Below are 18,154 nucleotides of genomic sequence, written 5' to 3'. Positions count from 1 at the left end.
ATGGAGCTGATAGACAGCTGCCCTGGACACAGAATTGACCTGCGCCTCCATGGACAGCTATGAGTCCACAACACACACACACATACACACACACCTGTTAAAAATCACCAGTAGATACAGCCTTGGTCTTTCCCACCCCAGCTTCCGCTGCCACCCTATACCACCCTCTTGAGCGCTTGCATCCACAGAGGGCCTGGTACCTGTTCTAACGCTGCCAGATTGGTTCTCAGAGCATCGTTCTCAGACAGAATGGTCTCAACCTGTTCCTGGCTCTCCGCACTTTGGGAAGCAACCTGATGCCCAACGAAGTACAGGATGAGCAAAGGATAGGGACCAGAGGGAGACAGGGAGAAAGAAAGAAAGAAAGAAAGAAAGAAAGAAAGAAAGAAAGAAAGAAAGAAAGAAAGAAAGAAAGAAAGAAAGACCAAAGCAGGAGAAAAGGGAGAAAAGGGATTAAAAATACAAAGCAGAACAAGGAGGCAGCAGTATTGCAATAGGGGGTTGTTGTTGCTTTTAATAGAAAAAGCAGGTTTCCTTTGCTTTAAAACCAAACAAGGGGAAATCAACATGAACTGCAAATTTCAAAGAGACCAACAAAACAAAACATGTTTCATACACATAGTTCTTGAGACAAGGCACTATTATTAAAGACTCAAAATAAGCACAAGACATATTTAGAAAAGGGAGGAGTGTTGATAAATGCAAATGAAGGGGGGGGAACCTCTTAGGAAGAGAAGAGGCCTAAGAAAAGAAACGTGAAAGCGAAAACATGAAGGAGAAAATATCACTGAATGGTAAGATAGGAGAATGGTCGAGAAGGAGGTTATGCAGGGGAGATGGCAGGTGCGAGACAGGGCCTCTACATTATGGCTCAGGCCAGGGCATCTGCTTTGCCTGCAAAGGTTCCAGCTTTAATCCCCGACCTCTCAAGTCAGGGCTGGAAAATTCCATCTGAAACCCTGGAGAGCCACTGCCAATCACGGCAGACAAGATTGAGTGAGGTGGACCAAAGGTGTGACTTGGTATAAGGTACGTTCCTATCAAAATAAAAAAATTCCTTCAGTAGCACCTTAAAGACCAACTAAGTTTTTATTTTGGTATGAGCTTTCGTGTGCATGCACACTTCATCCGATACCTAGTTCTAGTTACAGGTAGGTAGCCGTGATGGTCTGAGTCGAAACAAAATAAAAAAGCTTTTGTGTGCATGCACACGAAAGCCCATACCGAAATAAAAACTTAGTTGGTCTTTAAAGTGCTACTGAAGGAATTTTTTTATTTTGTTTCGACTCAGACCAACACGGCTACCTACCTGTAACTGGTACTTTCCTATGTTCACCCACAGTGCCTCGAGCACTCTTAAACTCAGGTGGAGTGAGAAGGCAAGGGCCTGGAGACTGAACCATGAACTCTGTGCTCCAACTGAGCCCATAGGCTAAACTATGCAGTAGGGATAAGGAACCTGTGATCCCAGGCAGCAAGGCCAATTTTACAGGATGATAGGTGTCTAGAGTCCGGCTATCATGGGTCCCTCATCCTTGCTACAGAGGTCCCGAAGACATTGTGCAGCCCACACCCCAGAGTCCTCTTCAGGGCAGTAGGAATGGGTATGGCAGGCATCCCCAAACTGCGGCCCTCCAGATGTTTTGGCCTACAACTCCCATGATCCCTAGCTAACAGGACCAGTTGTTGGGGAAGATGGGAATTGTAGTCCAAAACATCTGGGGGGGGCAAAGTTTGGGGATGCCTGGGCTACGGTAACTGCCAAGCAGGCAGGAACCCTTCTGGATTGGCCTGAGTAGGCCATGGCTAGGAGTCTGGCTGGGGACGAGGGTGGCGCTGTAGGTTAAACCACAGAGCCTAGGGCTTGTCAATCAGAAGGTCGGCAGTTCGAATCCCCATGATGGGGTGAGCTCCCATTGTTCGGTCCCAGCTCCTGCCCACCTAGCAGTTCGAAAGCACGTCAAAGTGAAAGTAGATAAATAGGTACCGCTCCGGTGGGAAGGTAAACGGCGTTTCCGTGTGCTGCTCTGGCTCGCCAGAAGCGGCTTAGTCATGCTGGCCACATGACCTGGAAAAACTGTCTGCAGACACACCGGCTCCCTCGGCCTATAGAGCAAGATGAGCGCTGCAACCCCAGAGTCGTCCAAGACTGGACCTAACGGTCAGGGGTACCTTTACCTTCAGGAGTCTGGCTAGTTGCCTTTCCCTGATAAATAAGGCTGAGCTTCCGCCTGCTCTGTTACACATCCTGACTCAACCCCCAACCCCACACCTCCCAATAACCTGGGGTTAGAAAACAAACCCTCCAGTTGATTCCTGACAAAAACACCCCCTGGCCCGGATCCCCTACCAATAGTGCTCCGTAGAAGAGACACCCTGTACAGTTTTAATAGGCAAATTATCTTCTAAGCTGATCCAGATTGCATAAAACAATCCAGATGGCTCAAGATTAGTGAGACTTCGTTAGAGAAGGGAGAAAACTTCCAGGATTTACTATGCCACTCTAACCAGTAGTGGAAATCCTTCAGGTCCTTCTCCTCTCTAACACAACTGTCAGGGTTTGTTGTGACTACTCTTGAGTAACGACCGTCCACATGCTTGTCTTTCAGACGTTTTTATTGGTGCACATTATTTACAGTGTAACGGATTGCTCATTTCATGTCTACCCACTCGAGTCAGATTCCTGCACTAAATTCTTCCGCGTTTTCGACCAGCATAAAAGCCTAGGAACTGAGAAGCGCCTCCCTTTCCTTCTCTTTCTCAGTTCTGGCGTCGGAGGTACGGGTCTTCTGTCTGACCTATTCCTGTCCACTCTTTCCGCCTCCCTCTCTTCCTGCCTATGGAGCAGGGGCTCTTTGATGTTGCCAGAGCCCTGGCACTCCCTCTCCGTCTCCTGACTCACCCCTTCAGACTCCTCGCTCTCATGACTGCTTGGAGACGGGCTGCTTCTGATGGGGGGGGTCTCTGTAATCCCTCCCCCTTACAACAACAATCAATTTCAACTCACTTATGAAGAAGAAAAGCCTACCCAAAGCAAAGCTTATCTTTGGTCTCTCTCTCTCTCTCTCTCTCTCATATGAGCCTCCAATTCAAGTCTGGGAAGCCTAGAGGCCGATCAAACTAGGCCCCAGGAGTTTTTCAGGCCACATCCAAAGCTACATGCTCCACAATCCTGTGTTCGTGCCACACGGACTTTGAAACTGGTATAGAATTCAGGATCCTGAGAATCACAGCTTTCCTTAAAAATAAAAACCTGGGACTTTAGATTGTAAAACTTGGCATTAAAGTATATGGGCAATGACTGGTGAAATCTCAAAAACTGGATATGGCTTTCCAGTGGTTAGTGTGTGATAAGCCCAGTGCAAGCAACTTGCACGGTGGGACATACACTGAGTCCACACACCAGGAAAGCGTCCCCATCATTGACTGAAACCAAACGCTAACACCAGATTTGAGGTGGGCCACTATACAAATTATGGGACCCAGGTGGCGCTGTGGGCTATACCACTGAGTCTAGGGCTTGCTGATCAGAAGGTCGGCGGTTCGAATCCCTGTGACGGGGTGAGCTCCCGTTGCTTGGTCCCAGCTCCTGCCAACCTAGCAGTTCGAAAGCACGTCAAAATGCAAGTAGATAAATAGGAACCGCTCAGATGGGAAGGTAGGTGGCGTTTCCGTGTGCTGCTCTGGTTCTCCAGAAGCGGCTTTGTCATGCTGGCCACATGACCTGGAAGCTATACGCTGGCTCCCTCGGCCAATAACGCAAGATGAGCGCCGCAACCCCAGAGTCGGTCACGACTGGACCTAATGGTCAGGGGTCCCTTTACCTTTACCTTACTATACAAATTGGCACACTCTATGCAAGCTACAAAATCCAGTTTTCCTGGTACAGAATCTGAGTTGTACCTTTCTAGCACACAATTTGTAATGTTCATGGGGGCACTAGATTACATATATTCTCAATGTTATAAACTCATAATATAGTTCTTTGCTCCAGAACTTGTCCTGCTCTGTAGCTTTTACACATTTCTACATTTCCTGCTCCGATTTTAGAACATGAGAAATGTAGAATGCACCATGAAAATGAACAAGCAATGGGATTTTTAAAATAGATGTAAAACATCATTTGAAGGAGCTCAAGATGGGGGAAGGAGGAAGTGAAATTCAACATTTAGCACAAGAAATCACCTGTGGGCATTACAGTTCAGAAAACAGTAACTAAAAGTAAACCACAATCATTTAGAGAGGAAATCCTCTCGCCAACACAATTCACAATCAGTCAGGTAGTCCAAATAGCAGATTGCCTCTCAAAGATATCCTGCCCTACCCATCCCAGCAAAAAAAGAAAATAATTTCTTACCGTAAGACAAAGATACATGTTGAAATGGAGAGATTATTTACTCTGCATAAACCCACAATAAAAGGGATGTATGCCTTGCCAATAAAGTTTGATACAGACCAGAGTTTCTCAAAAAAGAGGGTGTGGGGCAGAGGGAACTCACTTGGTCCTGTAGAGCCTGCAGGGCCACCTCATGCTCTTTCCGGCGGCTCTGCAGTTGGTCCTTTAAATCTGAGAAGCCCTGTGAAGGGAGGAACAACCTGATGAGACACTGAGATTCAGGGGAAGATTTCACCAACATACCAGTCACCAATATACAGGTGGTTCACTAATAAGGACTATTTAGATAAGGTCAGTAGGAATCTGGCTCACAGCTAGGGTTGCCAGACTCAATAGTGGACAGGACTTCTGTGCCTTTAATTGCCCTGCTCTCTTTTGAGTCTGGAAGCCTTAAAGAGAAACCAGCAGACCCTTTGTTTAATTTCCAAGCAAAGGGCCTGCTGGTTTCTCTTTAAGGTTTCCAGACTCAAAAGAGAGCAGGGCAATTAAAGGCACAGAAGTCCTGGCCACTATTGAGTCTGGCAACCCTACTCACATCAAAACAAACAAGAGATAGAGATGATATATTGTAGCCTTTCCCATTTTAATGTTGTTGCTTTTAAGGCTGTTCTATCTGGGTTTATTTATCAGTCATTAAAAAAACGGTAAAGGACCCATGACAGTTAAGTCCAGTTGCGAACGACTCTGGGATTGCGGCGCCCATCTTGTTTTACTGGCCGAGGGAGCTGACGTTTGTCCACACAGTTTTTCCGGGTCATGTGGCCAGCATGACTAAGCCGCTTCTGGCAAACCAGAGCAGCGCATGGAAACGCCATTGACCTTCCCGCCGGAGCGGTCCCTATTTATCTACTTGCACTTTGATGTGCTTTCGAACTGCTAGGTGGGCAGGAGCTGGGACCAAGCAACGGGAGCTCACCCCGTCACAGGGATTCGAACCGCCCCCTTCTGATCGGCAAGCCCTAGGCTCAGTGGTTTAGACCATAGCGCAGGCATGTCAAACCTGCGGCCCTCCAGATGTTTTGGCCTACAACTCCCATGATCCCTAGCTAGCAGGACCAGTGGTTGGGGAAGATGGGAATTGCAGTCCAAAACATCTGGAGGGCCGCAGGTTTGTCATGCCTGCAATAGCGCCACCTGCGTCCCCTACGTCAGTCATAGCTCTCCCCAAACCAAGGAATTCTGTGAACTGTAATTTAGTGAGATGCTAGGAATATTCTGGAGGAGATCCTCAGCTCCCTCATAGAACCACAATTTCTAGGATTCCTGGGGGAAGCTGTGGCAGTTCAGCATAGCAATAAAGATCCACCTTTATCCATGCTAGGCCACAATTATGCCAAATGTAGATTCGGAACTGAGGATGGGGTGGGTGGGTGGAGAGAAACAGATACAGAGATGAGGAACTAGGCTGAGCTTTGAACCCAGACCTTTCAAACACTTCTATCAACAGGTTTTCCAGCTGAAGAAATAAAGGCCCTGAACTCTATTTCTGAACTATGAGGGGCAACCAATGAACTCATGCCCAGAGCAGAGCTAAAACTGGAGCTCACCCCTTCCAAAGGAAGAAGAGGGGAACTCTTACCTGGTTTGCTGTCTGGAGCTCCTGCTGCAGCTTCTGGTTGCGAACCTGCAGGGATTTGAGTTCATCCTCCTTCCGCTGTTGGATCTCCTCAATTTTGGTCCTGAAAGGCGGGCAAGAGGGCTTACTAACAGAGGGAAGCGAATTCACCAAAATGCACCCATTTTCCCTCTTACTGGTAATTCTCACAGCCCTTTCAATCTCATTTTCATGGGGACACAAGAAGTTATTCCTTCCTTTGCTGGACCAGGATCCAAGACCCTCTTATGCCAGCAACCAGCAGGCGCTAGTTAGCCTACCACAAATTCCTCAAGCCACCTTCAGCTACAAGAGAACAGGAGTTCTCCGCGGCAGCACCCAGACTGCACAAACCCCTTGCCTCACACACACACCCCAACTCACTTTGAAAACCTTCCTTGTTCAGGTGAGCCTTCAGCTTGCTTTCTGCCCAGTTCTGTTCCTGCACAATCCTAACCATGTCTATTCAGTAGTTGTCCCACTGAATTCATTGGGGCTTACTCTAAAATTCAGTGAGGTTAGCGTTGCAGCCTTAACCTCTCTGACTACAGCATGTTGCCCGGTTGCGGTTCGATATCATGCTACATCCCTAGAGTGTCCTGTGCTCTTTGCATTGAATCATAGAATCATAGAGTCTAGAGGGCCATCCAGTCAAACCCCCTGCCAAGCAGGAAACACCATCAAAGCATTCTTGACATATGGCTGTCAAGCCTCTGCTTAAAGACCTCCAAAGAAGGAGACTCCACCACACTCCTTGGTAGCAAATTCCACTGCCGAACAGCTCTTACTGTCAGGAAGTTCTTCCTAATGTTTAGGTGGAATCTTCTTTCTTGAAGTTTGAATCCATTGCTTGCAACATGTCATTAAGCTGCCCTAAGCACTCTTCTCAGAGTGGAAAGTCAAGGTTTAAAATAAAATACAGGTGGAGGCTGGGAAGAACACAACATTTCCTGGCACAGTGCATTGCAGGAACATTCCTGGGCTTCCTGGGTGCGTGCCCGTGTGTTTGCGCCAGCCCAACCAGGCATGCGACGCAGCTCATTCCAGTCACTGACTGACCCTCGCAAGCTCACCTTCCTGGTCCCAGCCTGCCAGGCTACAAGTAATGCCACCAGCCTTTTGTGGTCTTCTGCTGGTCAAGGCTGTAGCCACCAGCAGTGACTTCCACCATTGCCTACTTCTCACTTTGCCCCTCCAGGAGTCTTTGCTCCACCCCAACACCCAGGGGGCTTTGGCCTTGTCCAAACTGTGAACCAACAACAACAACAATTTCTTCTTTATTCCCTGCCCATATGGCTGGGTTTCCAATCTCTCTCTCTCTCTGTGTGTGTGTGTGTGTGTGTGTGATTGTCAGCACAAAGGACAGGGTTTCTCAAACTTGGGAGCCACTAGCTAGGGATAATGGGAGGAGAGGTCCAAAAACAGCCAGAGACCTAAGTTTGGGAAACCCGGCTCTAGGAAGCTCGCTCCATACCTGCTGTCATTGTAGAGAGCTTCCTTTTCAGTCTGAAGCCGCAGAAAGCTAAAAAGGGGGGAGGTAAGACAGAGGGAAATCTTAAACACATGCATTAGGGTAGGTCCCCAAAAAGGACACTCTGTCCTAAACACAACAAGAACTCCTCCAGAGTATTTTATGCTGTGAAGTGTTATATGAGAATATATAATAAAGATATACAGATATATATAAACCCAAATCAAACCAGTTGCAGAATGTCAGATTCCAGATTCTACAAAGATGCAGAACAAACTCAGCCCTGCCTGTATGTCACACTCCTGTGTGTCAATGCCCAATGACAGGAAGCACGCTTATTAGTTGGATGTGGCAGAAAGTCCTGACTGCTAATAAGAAAGAAACTTACCTCTCCTGTTTCTTCTTGAGCTTCTCAGCCAGCTGCACAGGAGAGAGAATGGGTTGTGAGTTCCCAATGGCAACCATGATCGCCCCTCAAAAACATCCATGCCACCCACCCATGCCACTTTCCCTGCCCCCAAGAAGTGGAGAGCACACAGAGGCGTTTGCATCTCCTCCTTACCTTGCCAAGTTCTTGCTGCAACCGAGACATCTCTGTCGTCTTGCATGCCTACAGGAGGCAAACAAAAGCACACATTTCTCAAGGGTTCAGAGTACTTCTCCTTCCCCCCCCCCCTCTCTCTCTCTCACACACACACACACAGAAAACCCTTCCAGCACCCCTGCCAGATAGGTCTGCGACAGCCTTCACAATCAAGCTGTGCTGGCTGGGGCTAAGGGGAGCTGTAATCCACAACGTCGGAGTGCACCTGGTTGGCATAAGTCTGGTCCATAAGGGAACAGCTGGCTTAATGCAGCAGCAAGAGAGGGGTAAGATTTGGGCTCTTCTTCTCCACCACCAAGAAACTAGGGCTGACTCAGCCCCCAATATAGACAAATTAATAGAAGAGAGGGCTATCAGTGGCTTGTAGCCACGATGGCTATGTTCTGCCTCCACTGTTGGCAGCAGTAGGTCTCTGAACACCCGCTGCTGGGAATCACAAGCAGAGAGAAAGGTCCCACTTCCCATAGACCTCTGGTTGGCCCCTGTGAGAACAGGGCACAGGAGGAAGTGCACAACAGCCGGGAAGAAACACTGAATGACTTGTAGCACCCAGATCAGGGCCTGTTCCCATGGAGCCCAGTTTGGCACAGGGATGCTTAGCCAGGGAGTAGATGACAGAAAACTGGAGAATGCTTAATCTTTTCCCTTGGTCAGGACAAGGCTTGAACAGCAGCCCTCGGCCCAGAAACCCAAGCTCCCTGCCATGTCTTGCTGGGCTCCCACACGCTCTCCAGCAAGGGTTTTTTGAGGGGAGACCAGAACTGTGTTTAATGTGCTGAGCATCTGAATTCCAGAAGGGCGTGCAAAACAAACAGCTCTCCTTGCAGGCTGCTTTTGACCAGCTCAAGCTGCCGCTCCTGGCTAGAAACTAAAGGCTGGCAAGAGGAGGCACCCAATGGGGCCACGCACCTCGAGGCTCTGCAGCTGCTCCTTCAGGAGTCGTTTCTCCTCCCGCTCCGTCTGCCACTTCAGTTCCACCTCGGACAGCAGCTGCTGGGAGGTAGTGCTGTCAGCCGCCTGCGGTTCCGAATCCACCTGGTCGGCAGGGGGAGACTCCACGGAGGCATCGCCCTCCCCACCGCCTCGGTCTTCTCCTTGCCGGGCCACTTCTTTCTCATAGCGCTCCTGCAAAGCTGAGGAACAAGAGCCGCCGCCGTGGGTCCCCCCGATTCAACCCAGATTGCCTCCAAAGCCCCATCCCCATCTCAACCAGTGCCCCTTTGCCCTGCGAAATTATTATTGGAAACCAGCCTTTTGAACATGGTGCCAAGCGCTTTGCCATCGCTACTCTGCTTGAAGTCGTGGGCCTGAGAAAGGCCGGCAAGACTCAAGATCACCCAACTTCAGATCTGAGACAGGATCTAAACTCTGGAGGCTCCAACCTCCCAGCAGCAGGAAGCAAGGGAACCTATGGCCCTCCAACCATTGCTGGGCTCCAGCTCCAAGCAGTCCCAGAAAGCACGGCCTATGATTGTTGGAGTTATAGTCCAACAATATCTGGAGGACCACAAGTTTGCGTGTTCTGCTGCAGGCAAGGAACTCTCTCTAGACAAATACTGGGCTGGGATGACAGTTCAGCATGCACATGGGTTATACAACAGATACCTGGTCAGGGATGGAGAAGCTATGGCCCTTTGGATGTTGCTGGACTCCAGCTCCCATCATCCCTCACCACTCACTGGCCATGTTGGCTGAGGCTGATGGGAGTTAACAACCCAACAATATTGGGTCACTCCGTTGCATCCAACCAACCCCATTTCCTGGGCTTCGTTGCATTTATCCTGAGCAAGCCCAGTCCAATGCAGAGCGGTACCTGCCATGTTCTTCTGCAGTGCAGCATTCTCTGCCTGGAGCCTCAGCAGCTCCCCATCCGCAGGGCTGGCCGGGGGGGCCCCTTCGGGGGCTGTCGGCCCCCCTTCCCGGAGACTCTTGTTCTCCTTCTCCAACTGCTCGATCTGGGCACACAGCTGGATTAGAGAGACCAGAGGGTTAACTGCAGGCAACAGCACAGTCTTCAGGAAAGTGGGGAGGCATGCACAACTGATCCTTCTGGGCCATAGCTGCCAAGTCTCCCGTATTCTCCGGGAAATCCCCGTTTTTCCAGCTGTTCTTAGCTGAAAAAACGGATTTTTTTGTTTTTCCCCGGTTTATTCTGGCGCGGCGGCCATTTTGGAACTGGGTGGAGCATGCTCAGAACCGACTTTTGATGCTGCTCTGCCCAGTTCCAAAATGGGGGCAGCGCTTCTTCCGGTCTGCTACTTCCGCCCGGTCCCTTATTTCTCGGACAGCAACTTGGCAGGTATGCTCTGGGCAGAAACAGGCACGCTGCTACACCAGGAACTTCATTCCCAGAGTAAGCACCGGCTACCTGCACAGTTCCAAAGAACAGTCGTAGGAGCCAGCCCTCTTCTAGCTCTTTTGCTCCTCTGACTGTTATTTGGAAGAATGCAGGTAATGCCTGTAATTACTTTACAGGTAAACCCACGATCGTATCAAAAACTCCTGCCCACCTTAATTAACCCACACTATCCAAATGACAGTAATGCTGCGGCTAACAAGGTGCCTCCCACGCAGGAAAGCATTCAGTAACTCGGTCTCTATGACTCAAGCAACACACTATGGGGAGGGAGGAGGGGAGGTGAAACCCTGTACTGGTGCCACCTACCAGTCTGACTGCCCAGCTGGGGCACAGGAATAAAATATATTATTTCACAAACCCCCAAAAAGCCAAGCAATCAGGTAGACAGCTCTTGACAGCTGGTCCCTTTGGCACAGCTACCATGCTCTCTGTCTGGTACCCTATTTTGTTAAGCTGTGGTCCCCATGAAAAAGGGTGTAGGGGGACACAAGATCTTGGAGGAGGAAATATCTCCTTGCAGCCACAACTGTGGATGCAAGACTAAAAATACAGTATCATACAATGTGTGCTTGTGAAATTAAAACATCTGAATCTCTACATCATGTTATGTTTATCTGTCCTATGTACAGTTCGGCTCGTGCTAGTATACTAAATTCCATAATCCAGCCTATGGCTGACAAACCAGTTGACCTACAGCTTGCCTGGGTTCTTAAAGATGTGGATCCTTATATTACTCTACAGGTTGCTAAATTCCTAACAGCCGTCCTCTTGTACAAGAGACGGAATGGAATGTTAGCAGATTATTTATAGTTATAAGAATTTTCTATAACGACATCAGATATTGATTTTAGCGTAGCGCCTAATTTTTTAATCATAATCTTAAACTTTTCTTTTTGAATTGTTAATAATTGTCCTTGTGAGCTGTGAATTGTGTTATATTATTTGTGGCTTGTACGAGTCCGCTGTTTTATTTGATTTATTTTGCTGTGTTGTGTTTTATGATGGGCGTAAAGCCGAATAAACATCCTGACAGTATCATATACAGCACACAGTTAGCCTACTGTGTTCTGACAAGAGTGTGGTTCTTGTGCTCCTGTGACCGTCTGTGCCAGAATTCTGGGTGGCTCATCAGCGACTCTCAGTGCCATGCTATGCCTCACAGTGCCCTCTGTTAGGCCCCTAGAGCTACTGCAGAAGGAACTTCAGCAGTCAAGTACCTTGGAGAGCTCCTGCATGAGAGTGCTATTTTGCAGCCTGAAGTCATCCTCCTGGCTGTGCAGTTTTCCCTGAAGCATTTCATTTTCACTAAGCAAGGCATCCACCTCCTGTCAGGGGGGAAAGAGAGAATTCAATGATACCTCAAAGACAGACGTAAGCCCTGCGGTGCTCATCGTCCCTCCACTAGGGGCCAGCACCTAATCCACAAGCAGATTTGTTTGCTTGTTTCCCAACCACCCTACTTACTATCTTCCTGTTAGCTTCCTGCCTTTCTCCCAGTAACATACAGGGCCACTCAGCCCTAGGGAAGTGGTACTTACTCATAGGCAGAGTGCCACAACCTATAGGATGGGCAGCAGAGGTACTTGATTGGAAAAGGGTGTAACTGAAAGGAAGGGAAGGGGTGAGGAAAAACCGACTCCCCCCCCCTTCTACATTCTACAGATGTTTGGAAGGCATTCTTCCTACCTCAAGTGGTCCACTGCCAGTTTCCAGATCTTTTCCCTACTTGACACTTAGAGCCAGATATAATGACACAAAAAGTAGCTGTGTCACTATATCCCGAATCTTCAAATGGCCCATCTTCCCAGAATGCTAGAACTTTTTCAAGATCTGGGGTGGAGATGGGCTGGGTAGGGAAATCAGTTTTTTTTCCCCTGGAGAGTAGGGCTGCTAGCTTAGGTTATTGATACTCCCAACGTAGGGGAAGGCGGACCTTCATCAGGGAAAAGGAGGCCTTGCAGAGCAGGGGCACATTAACTGGATCTCCAGCCACCTCACCTCTAGGCCAAGTTCAACAGGTGGAAAGGGTCGGTCACCCTACCCAGACGCCTGCTAGTGTGGCAAGTCGGGGGGGGGGAACCTGATGGGCTCAAATAGGCTCACAAGCTGGAGGTGCTCCCCAAACCATTGATAAGATGGATGATAAGATGATGACAGATGTTGGTGGGAGAGATGGAGTTGACCTTGGCAGGATAATTGGGAGCACCCACAGCAAGCAACACGTGCAAGAAGCCTTACCTGAGCCTTCTTGCTCTTATTCAGAGCCTGGGAAAGAGAGAAATTGGTTAATAATACATCAATAGGAAGGTGGGAAAACAGTTATCATTACACCCCAGGGTCAGAGTCAATTATTTCCATGGCAGGGTGTACCCACTTGTGCCCAGTGCCTTGGGCTTTGTGACTCCATCCCAAAAAGGGGAGGTGTGCAATGAAGAACTTTACCTTCTGAGCTTTGGTAAATTCCTTATCCAAATAGGTCACCCGTTGCCGAAGACCATGTAATTCTAAAAATATCAAAGGAACAAGGGATCAGAACTGAAGAAGTACTTTAGAGAGAGGTCCGCTGTAGATTCTGTACTTGTAGAACATGACATGAACTCTGGTATCTGACACAGAACACGAATCTCAACATTTTAAATACATGCATATAAAAGAGCAAGTTTTGTGCCGCATTTCAGAAGCAGAGTGTGTGTACGTTTCTGCTGCAATGAGAAGTCTTCCTGGTCATTGGAAATGACAAAGAGACCACAGGCTCAGGGAGCATGGAAACGGGAGTGTCAGGGGTAAGTTTCACAAGAGGTAAGAAGGCATAGATAGACATTAGGCCTTCCAACAGTGCACAGAGAACAGTCAGCCAGTCATCTTAAGGAAGGGAGAAACAGCCAAAAGAAGGACAAAGGACGAAAGAGGATGCCAGTAGCGATCGGCTGAGGTGGAACCCCACTTCCTATCTGATGGCAAGGCTAGAGAGCCTCAAGCTGGAGAGGGAAGGTGTCTGTTTGGCAACCTCTTCATCCCTTGTCCAAGGATGCAGGGGGACTGGCAAGCCCCTGGAACTTCAGCATAATTTATTCTGCTTCTGCTACTTATAGGAAGGTAAGAGGCTGGTTAGGGCACCAACACCAAACCCACTAACTGCAGGAAAGGTGATTTGGTAATTTGCTTCACTTCTGCAATTTCATCAGGCATTGCCTATACACCTGCCAAGCATGCCTTTGCAATCATATGGAATACTGGTGGTTTTTAGTGAAAGCTGAATTCTGTGGTCAACACCAGATCCCAACCACCCTCCCTTGTTGCTTTTTGCACTCCAACAAAACCACAGCACACAGGTAGCCTGCTGTGTACAGAAAATGACACTCCTACTTAAGGTTTTCCTCCTGCAACCATTATTTTCTTTAAAATTCCAGACTCTACACCCGTTCCGTTGTGAGACACAGAACAGAGCACATGTTACATGTGTGCAACTATTAACATAAATAAATAGGAGTCAAGGTGATTGTGATACTTTAATCTCAGTTGCAGAACACAGAAGCCTGTGAATAGCATGCTGTACCCAGTAGCCAGAGATACTGGCAGATTCAAGGGGGCTGGCTGGCTGGGAAAGGTCCGCTTCTTACCAGCAGTGTTTTTGCGGAGTTCATCAGAAAGCTGGTAATTCTGAGTCCGAAGTTCCAGTAGCTGAGCCTAGCAAGAGAAACAGGAAAGTATGAAGAAGCTGGCAGGGCAGGGCCAGTCAATGCAGAACTCTGGCCAGGTTTGTGGCCAAGAGGCCAGGGCTTTTCCCACTGCTCAAGTCGGGAACATGAGTTCCTTGGGATACAATACAATAAGTGACTCTGGGATTGTGGATGAGGTGCCAAACACCACGCAGTCAGCCATATTTCACCCAGGAGTTCAGAGCTGGGGACTTTCTGGGGAAGTCCAGAGGTTGTACTCAAACAACACCCATCAAGCCCAGCCAGCAGTGCCAATGGTCAGGGCTAATGGGAGTTGTAGCCCAGTCACACTGGATGGTCACAGGTTTTCCCAACTCCTGCTTTATAGTCTTAACTCTGTTAATAGCCCACCCCACAACTTACATATGTTTTTGATCCATGAAAGAAATCATTGTATTAGCTGCCTTCTTCCCCATAGGGGATAGTTGTGTTTCAGCAGCAAAGCAAAAAGCATACATTGTTTTGAGTGCTGGAAAGAGTTGCTGCAGGTATCAGAAAGTCAACATAACCAAGTTTGGAACAGGGCAGAGAGTCCTTGTGTTTATCACATGACAAACCCCCTCCACGGCTCCTTTCATTGCTAACTGGTTTCTCCTGACACTGAACTGACCCCCTCAAGGTCCTAAAACAAAATGAAGTAGACCAACTTTCTTACTGTGTTATATTCATCAGGAACGGGGAACCTTGCTGTTGGACTACAATTCCCATCATCCCCGACCACTGGCTCTGGTGGCTGGGGCTGATGGGAGTTGGAGTACACGGTCATCTGTAGGGCTACAGGTTCCCTCGTATACATCAAAAACCTACTTGCAGAAACAGGCAGCACCCTTACAGTGAAATTAACATGCCCCTTCACAGGTAAAATTCTCCACTGTGCATGTGATTAATCAAGGACCAATGGGTCCTTATGCACTCTGGAAAAGCAACCTGTGATCTGGTTATGGGACCAAAGGTGGTTGGGGAGTGGGAATAAGAGGTCAAGGAATGGGATATATCATCATAGAACTGTAGAGTTGGAAAGGACCCCAAGGATCATCTAGTCCAGTGTTTCCCAACCTTGTGCCTCCAGATGTTTTCGGACTACAATTCCCATCATTCCTGACCACTGGTCTTGCTAGCTAGGGATGATGGGAGTTGTAGTCCAAAAACATCTGGAGGCACAAGGTTGGGAAACACTGATCTAGTCCAACGCCCTGTGATGCAGGAATCTCATCCAATTTGAAACCATGCCAGACCCTGCTTAGGTTTCCAAATGAGCTAACAGTTTTATTGTTTGATCTCTTCTTTTATAAAAGCAACTGGAGAATGGGAACTTCATTCACCATTTTTCATGCTTCAAAAGTAAAGCAGCGTGGCTGAAGCTCTCAGCAGTGAACCAGGAAGGGCTACTGACTATGTTCTACCTCCAAGGTTGCAAGTATTACATCTCTGAACACCAGTTGCTAGGAATCACAAGGGGGAGTTCTGAGGTCTGACATCTGCTTGGCCACTCTGAAAACAGGGTGCTGGACTAGATAGGCCTTTGGCCTGGTCTTCTTGGGTTCCAAGGCGGCCAGAGGGGAAACAACTGAGGAAAGCAGCAGCAAGAGAAGAAAGCAAAGGAGGACGTGACACTGCTTATGAACCGAGCCCCTAAAGATTCTGGGGCACAGCAAGGTGCAAGATGATGGAAATCAGCAAAGATGCCTTGGCATACATTTGTGTATGCTAGGTAAAGGTAAAGGGACCCCTGACCATTAGGTCTCGTCGTGACTGACTCTGGGGTTGCAGCGCTCATCTCACGTTATTGGCCAAGGGAGCCGGAGTACAGCTTCTGGGTCATGTGGCCAGCATGATTAAGCCGCTTCTGGCGAACCAGAGCAGTGCACGGAAATGCCGTTTACCTTCTCGCCAGAGCGGTACCTATTTATCTACTTGCACTTCATGCTTTCGAACTGCCAGGTTGGCAGGAGCAGGGACCAAGCAACGGGACAGCTCACGCTGTCACGGGGTTTCAAACCGCCGACCTTCTGATTGGCAAGCCCTAGGCTCTGTGGTTTAACCCACAGCACCACCCGTGTCCCCTTGTGTATGCTAGGAGGACCAAATAGCAAATGAGAACAAGGCTCCATGAATAGTTAAATAGAAGAGGAAATGGTGGCAGGAGAGAAAAGCTACATCTGCTAGAATCCCCTCTTCTACAACTATTTAAAACAGATGTGAAGAAGCTTTGACCTTCCAGGTGTTGCTGGACTACAACTTCCATTATCCCTGGCCATTGGCCATGCTTGCTGGGGTTGATGGAATCATAGAATCATAGAGTTGGAAGAGACCACAAGGGCCATCCAGTCCAACCCCCTGCCGAGCAGGAAACACCATCAAAGCATTCATGACAGATGGAGTTGTAATTCAGCACCATCTGGAGGACCAAAAGATTCCCCACACATGATTTAAAGGGCAAAGGAACTCCATTCTTTGTTCTCTGTCTCTTAGTATACAGAAGGCCAGCAAGTCCTGCAAGAAGTGGGGAGGCAAAAGTAGAGTTAGAGCATGGTAGGGTGGGTTGGGGGAAGCATGTTTATTCTACTTTATTTCTTTAAAATATTTAGATACCGCCTTTCATCTGAAATGACAAGATCGTAAAAAAGAATGCACAATGCTGGTAGTAATGGCCAGTGAAGGCCAGAGAAAATAAGTGGGATTTTAACAAGGGTTTTTAACGACATCAGTGTTGGTACTCAGCTTAGTTCAGAGAAGGGGACAATTCAACAGACATGTTTTTTGTTTTTTTAAAAAAACTGTGAACCATCCTGAGCTCTATTGATGAAGGGTAGAACATAAATTCAAATAAATAAATTTATTTTCAGTTTATATGAGAATTTGCCAATAATAATCTGGGGGGAGGCAACAGAAAACAGACTGAAAGGTTTAAAGCAAACATCAGCAGAGGCTACCAATTCAAAAGTTCTGTGTTTGATAATTCCCACAGGCCAAGGGCTGGCTTACGCACGTTAAATTTTTAGGAATGCACTTAAGCAACAAGTGGGGAACCTGTGGCCCTCCAGATCTTGCTGAATTCCAGCCCCAGCTGGAAGCTGGAACACTCAGTGGTCAGGTGGGATGGGAGCTGCAACCCAGAAACATCTAGAGCAGCCATTCTCAACCTGGTGGGCAGGGTGAGGACAGTTCCCAGATGTTGTTGGGCCACAACTCCCATCATCCCTGACCACTCTTCCTGCTGGCTAGGGATGATGAGAGTTGTAGTCGAACAACACCTGGGGACCTAAGCTTGGGAAAGGCTCATCTAGAGGGCCACAGGCTCCTCAGCCCTGACCTAATGTGTTTTTAACCATGAACCAGAAAGAAAAAATGCAGCAAATGCACACACACACACACACACATATCACACAACTGATTAAACAATCTACAGCCTTTTAAATATGTATTGGGGGGGGGCGTTGTTGGTTTGTTATTGGGGTTTTATCATTATGTACTTAGGTTCTCTTTATGGGTGATCTTGAAGTGAAAGGCGCTATACAAATTTAATAAACAAATAATAACAGCTCCCACTCAGTTCTGCCCCCCCCCAGCCCGACCCCAACCTCAAATCTTCAGGCATCACCGCTCTCTGCATCTCTACTCTGTCCCCCCAAAAAATCATAATGGCAACTGGACCTCCACCAGCCCTGAATACTTTCAACGGCACCCACCCACCGCTCATGACACCCACTGGGGTGCTGTTCCTCCCAACGTCCCGCCCCACTCCCCCCCCCCACCGCACGCTAGCCAGCCAGGCCGCCAGGCCATACGCACCTGCATGCGCTCAAACTCCTCTTCAGACAAGGCCTGCGCCATCTTCCCTCCCCCTCCGGCCCCCGGTTCGGATCCTGCTTGGTTCGACCCAAGAGATGAGGAGGGAAGGCGGGGGAGGAGGGGGAGAAGCCCCGCCCCCGCCCGGCCCGGGATGGCTTTAAGAGGAGATCATAGAGAGGAAGCCGGGAAGAGGAGCGATCTGAATGGGGGGTTTCAGTC

The 18,154-nt window shown here is 48.5% G+C and overlaps 1 protein-coding gene across 2 annotated transcripts in view; it reads right to left on the bottom strand.

Moving 5' to 3' along the window:
* The window catches only part of GRIPAP1 (GRIP1 associated protein 1), a 58,043-nt gene extending 39,889 nt beyond the window's left edge, over positions 1-18,154 (bottom strand). Inside the window, exons 1-13 of one of the 2 annotated variants that reach the window (XM_060269059.1) lie at positions 17,936-18,154; positions 14,045-14,111; positions 12,867-12,928; positions 12,663-12,689; positions 11,642-11,749; positions 9,879-10,032; positions 8,975-9,198; positions 8,024-8,071; positions 7,850-7,881; positions 7,465-7,512; positions 5,976-6,075; positions 4,500-4,577; positions 201-293 (exon numbers count right to left, since the gene is read on the bottom strand). In XM_060269059.1, the coding sequence (XP_060125042.1) occupies positions 201-293; positions 4,500-4,577; positions 5,976-6,075; positions 7,465-7,512; positions 7,850-7,881; positions 8,024-8,071; positions 8,975-9,198; positions 9,879-10,032; positions 11,642-11,749; positions 12,663-12,689; positions 12,867-12,928; positions 14,045-14,111; positions 17,936-17,977 (1,083 nt within the window). In that variant the 5' untranslated portion in view covers positions 17,978-18,154. The remainder of the gene's footprint in view (positions 1-200; positions 294-4,499; positions 4,578-5,975; positions 6,076-7,464; positions 7,513-7,849; positions 7,882-8,023; positions 8,072-8,974; positions 9,199-9,878; positions 10,033-11,641; positions 11,750-12,662; positions 12,690-12,866; positions 12,929-14,044; positions 14,112-17,935) is intronic. The other variant, XM_035140852.2, reaches the window with a different exon arrangement.

The sequence above is a fragment of the Zootoca vivipara genome, chromosome 16 (genome assembly GCF_963506605.1).
Source record: "Zootoca vivipara chromosome 16, rZooViv1.1, whole genome shotgun sequence".
NCBI classification, from domain to species: Eukaryota; Metazoa; Chordata; class Lepidosauria; order Squamata; family Lacertidae; genus Zootoca; species Zootoca vivipara.
Note: the sequence above shows the minus strand (reverse complement) of the source record. Positions and strands in the feature narration are given on the sequence as shown.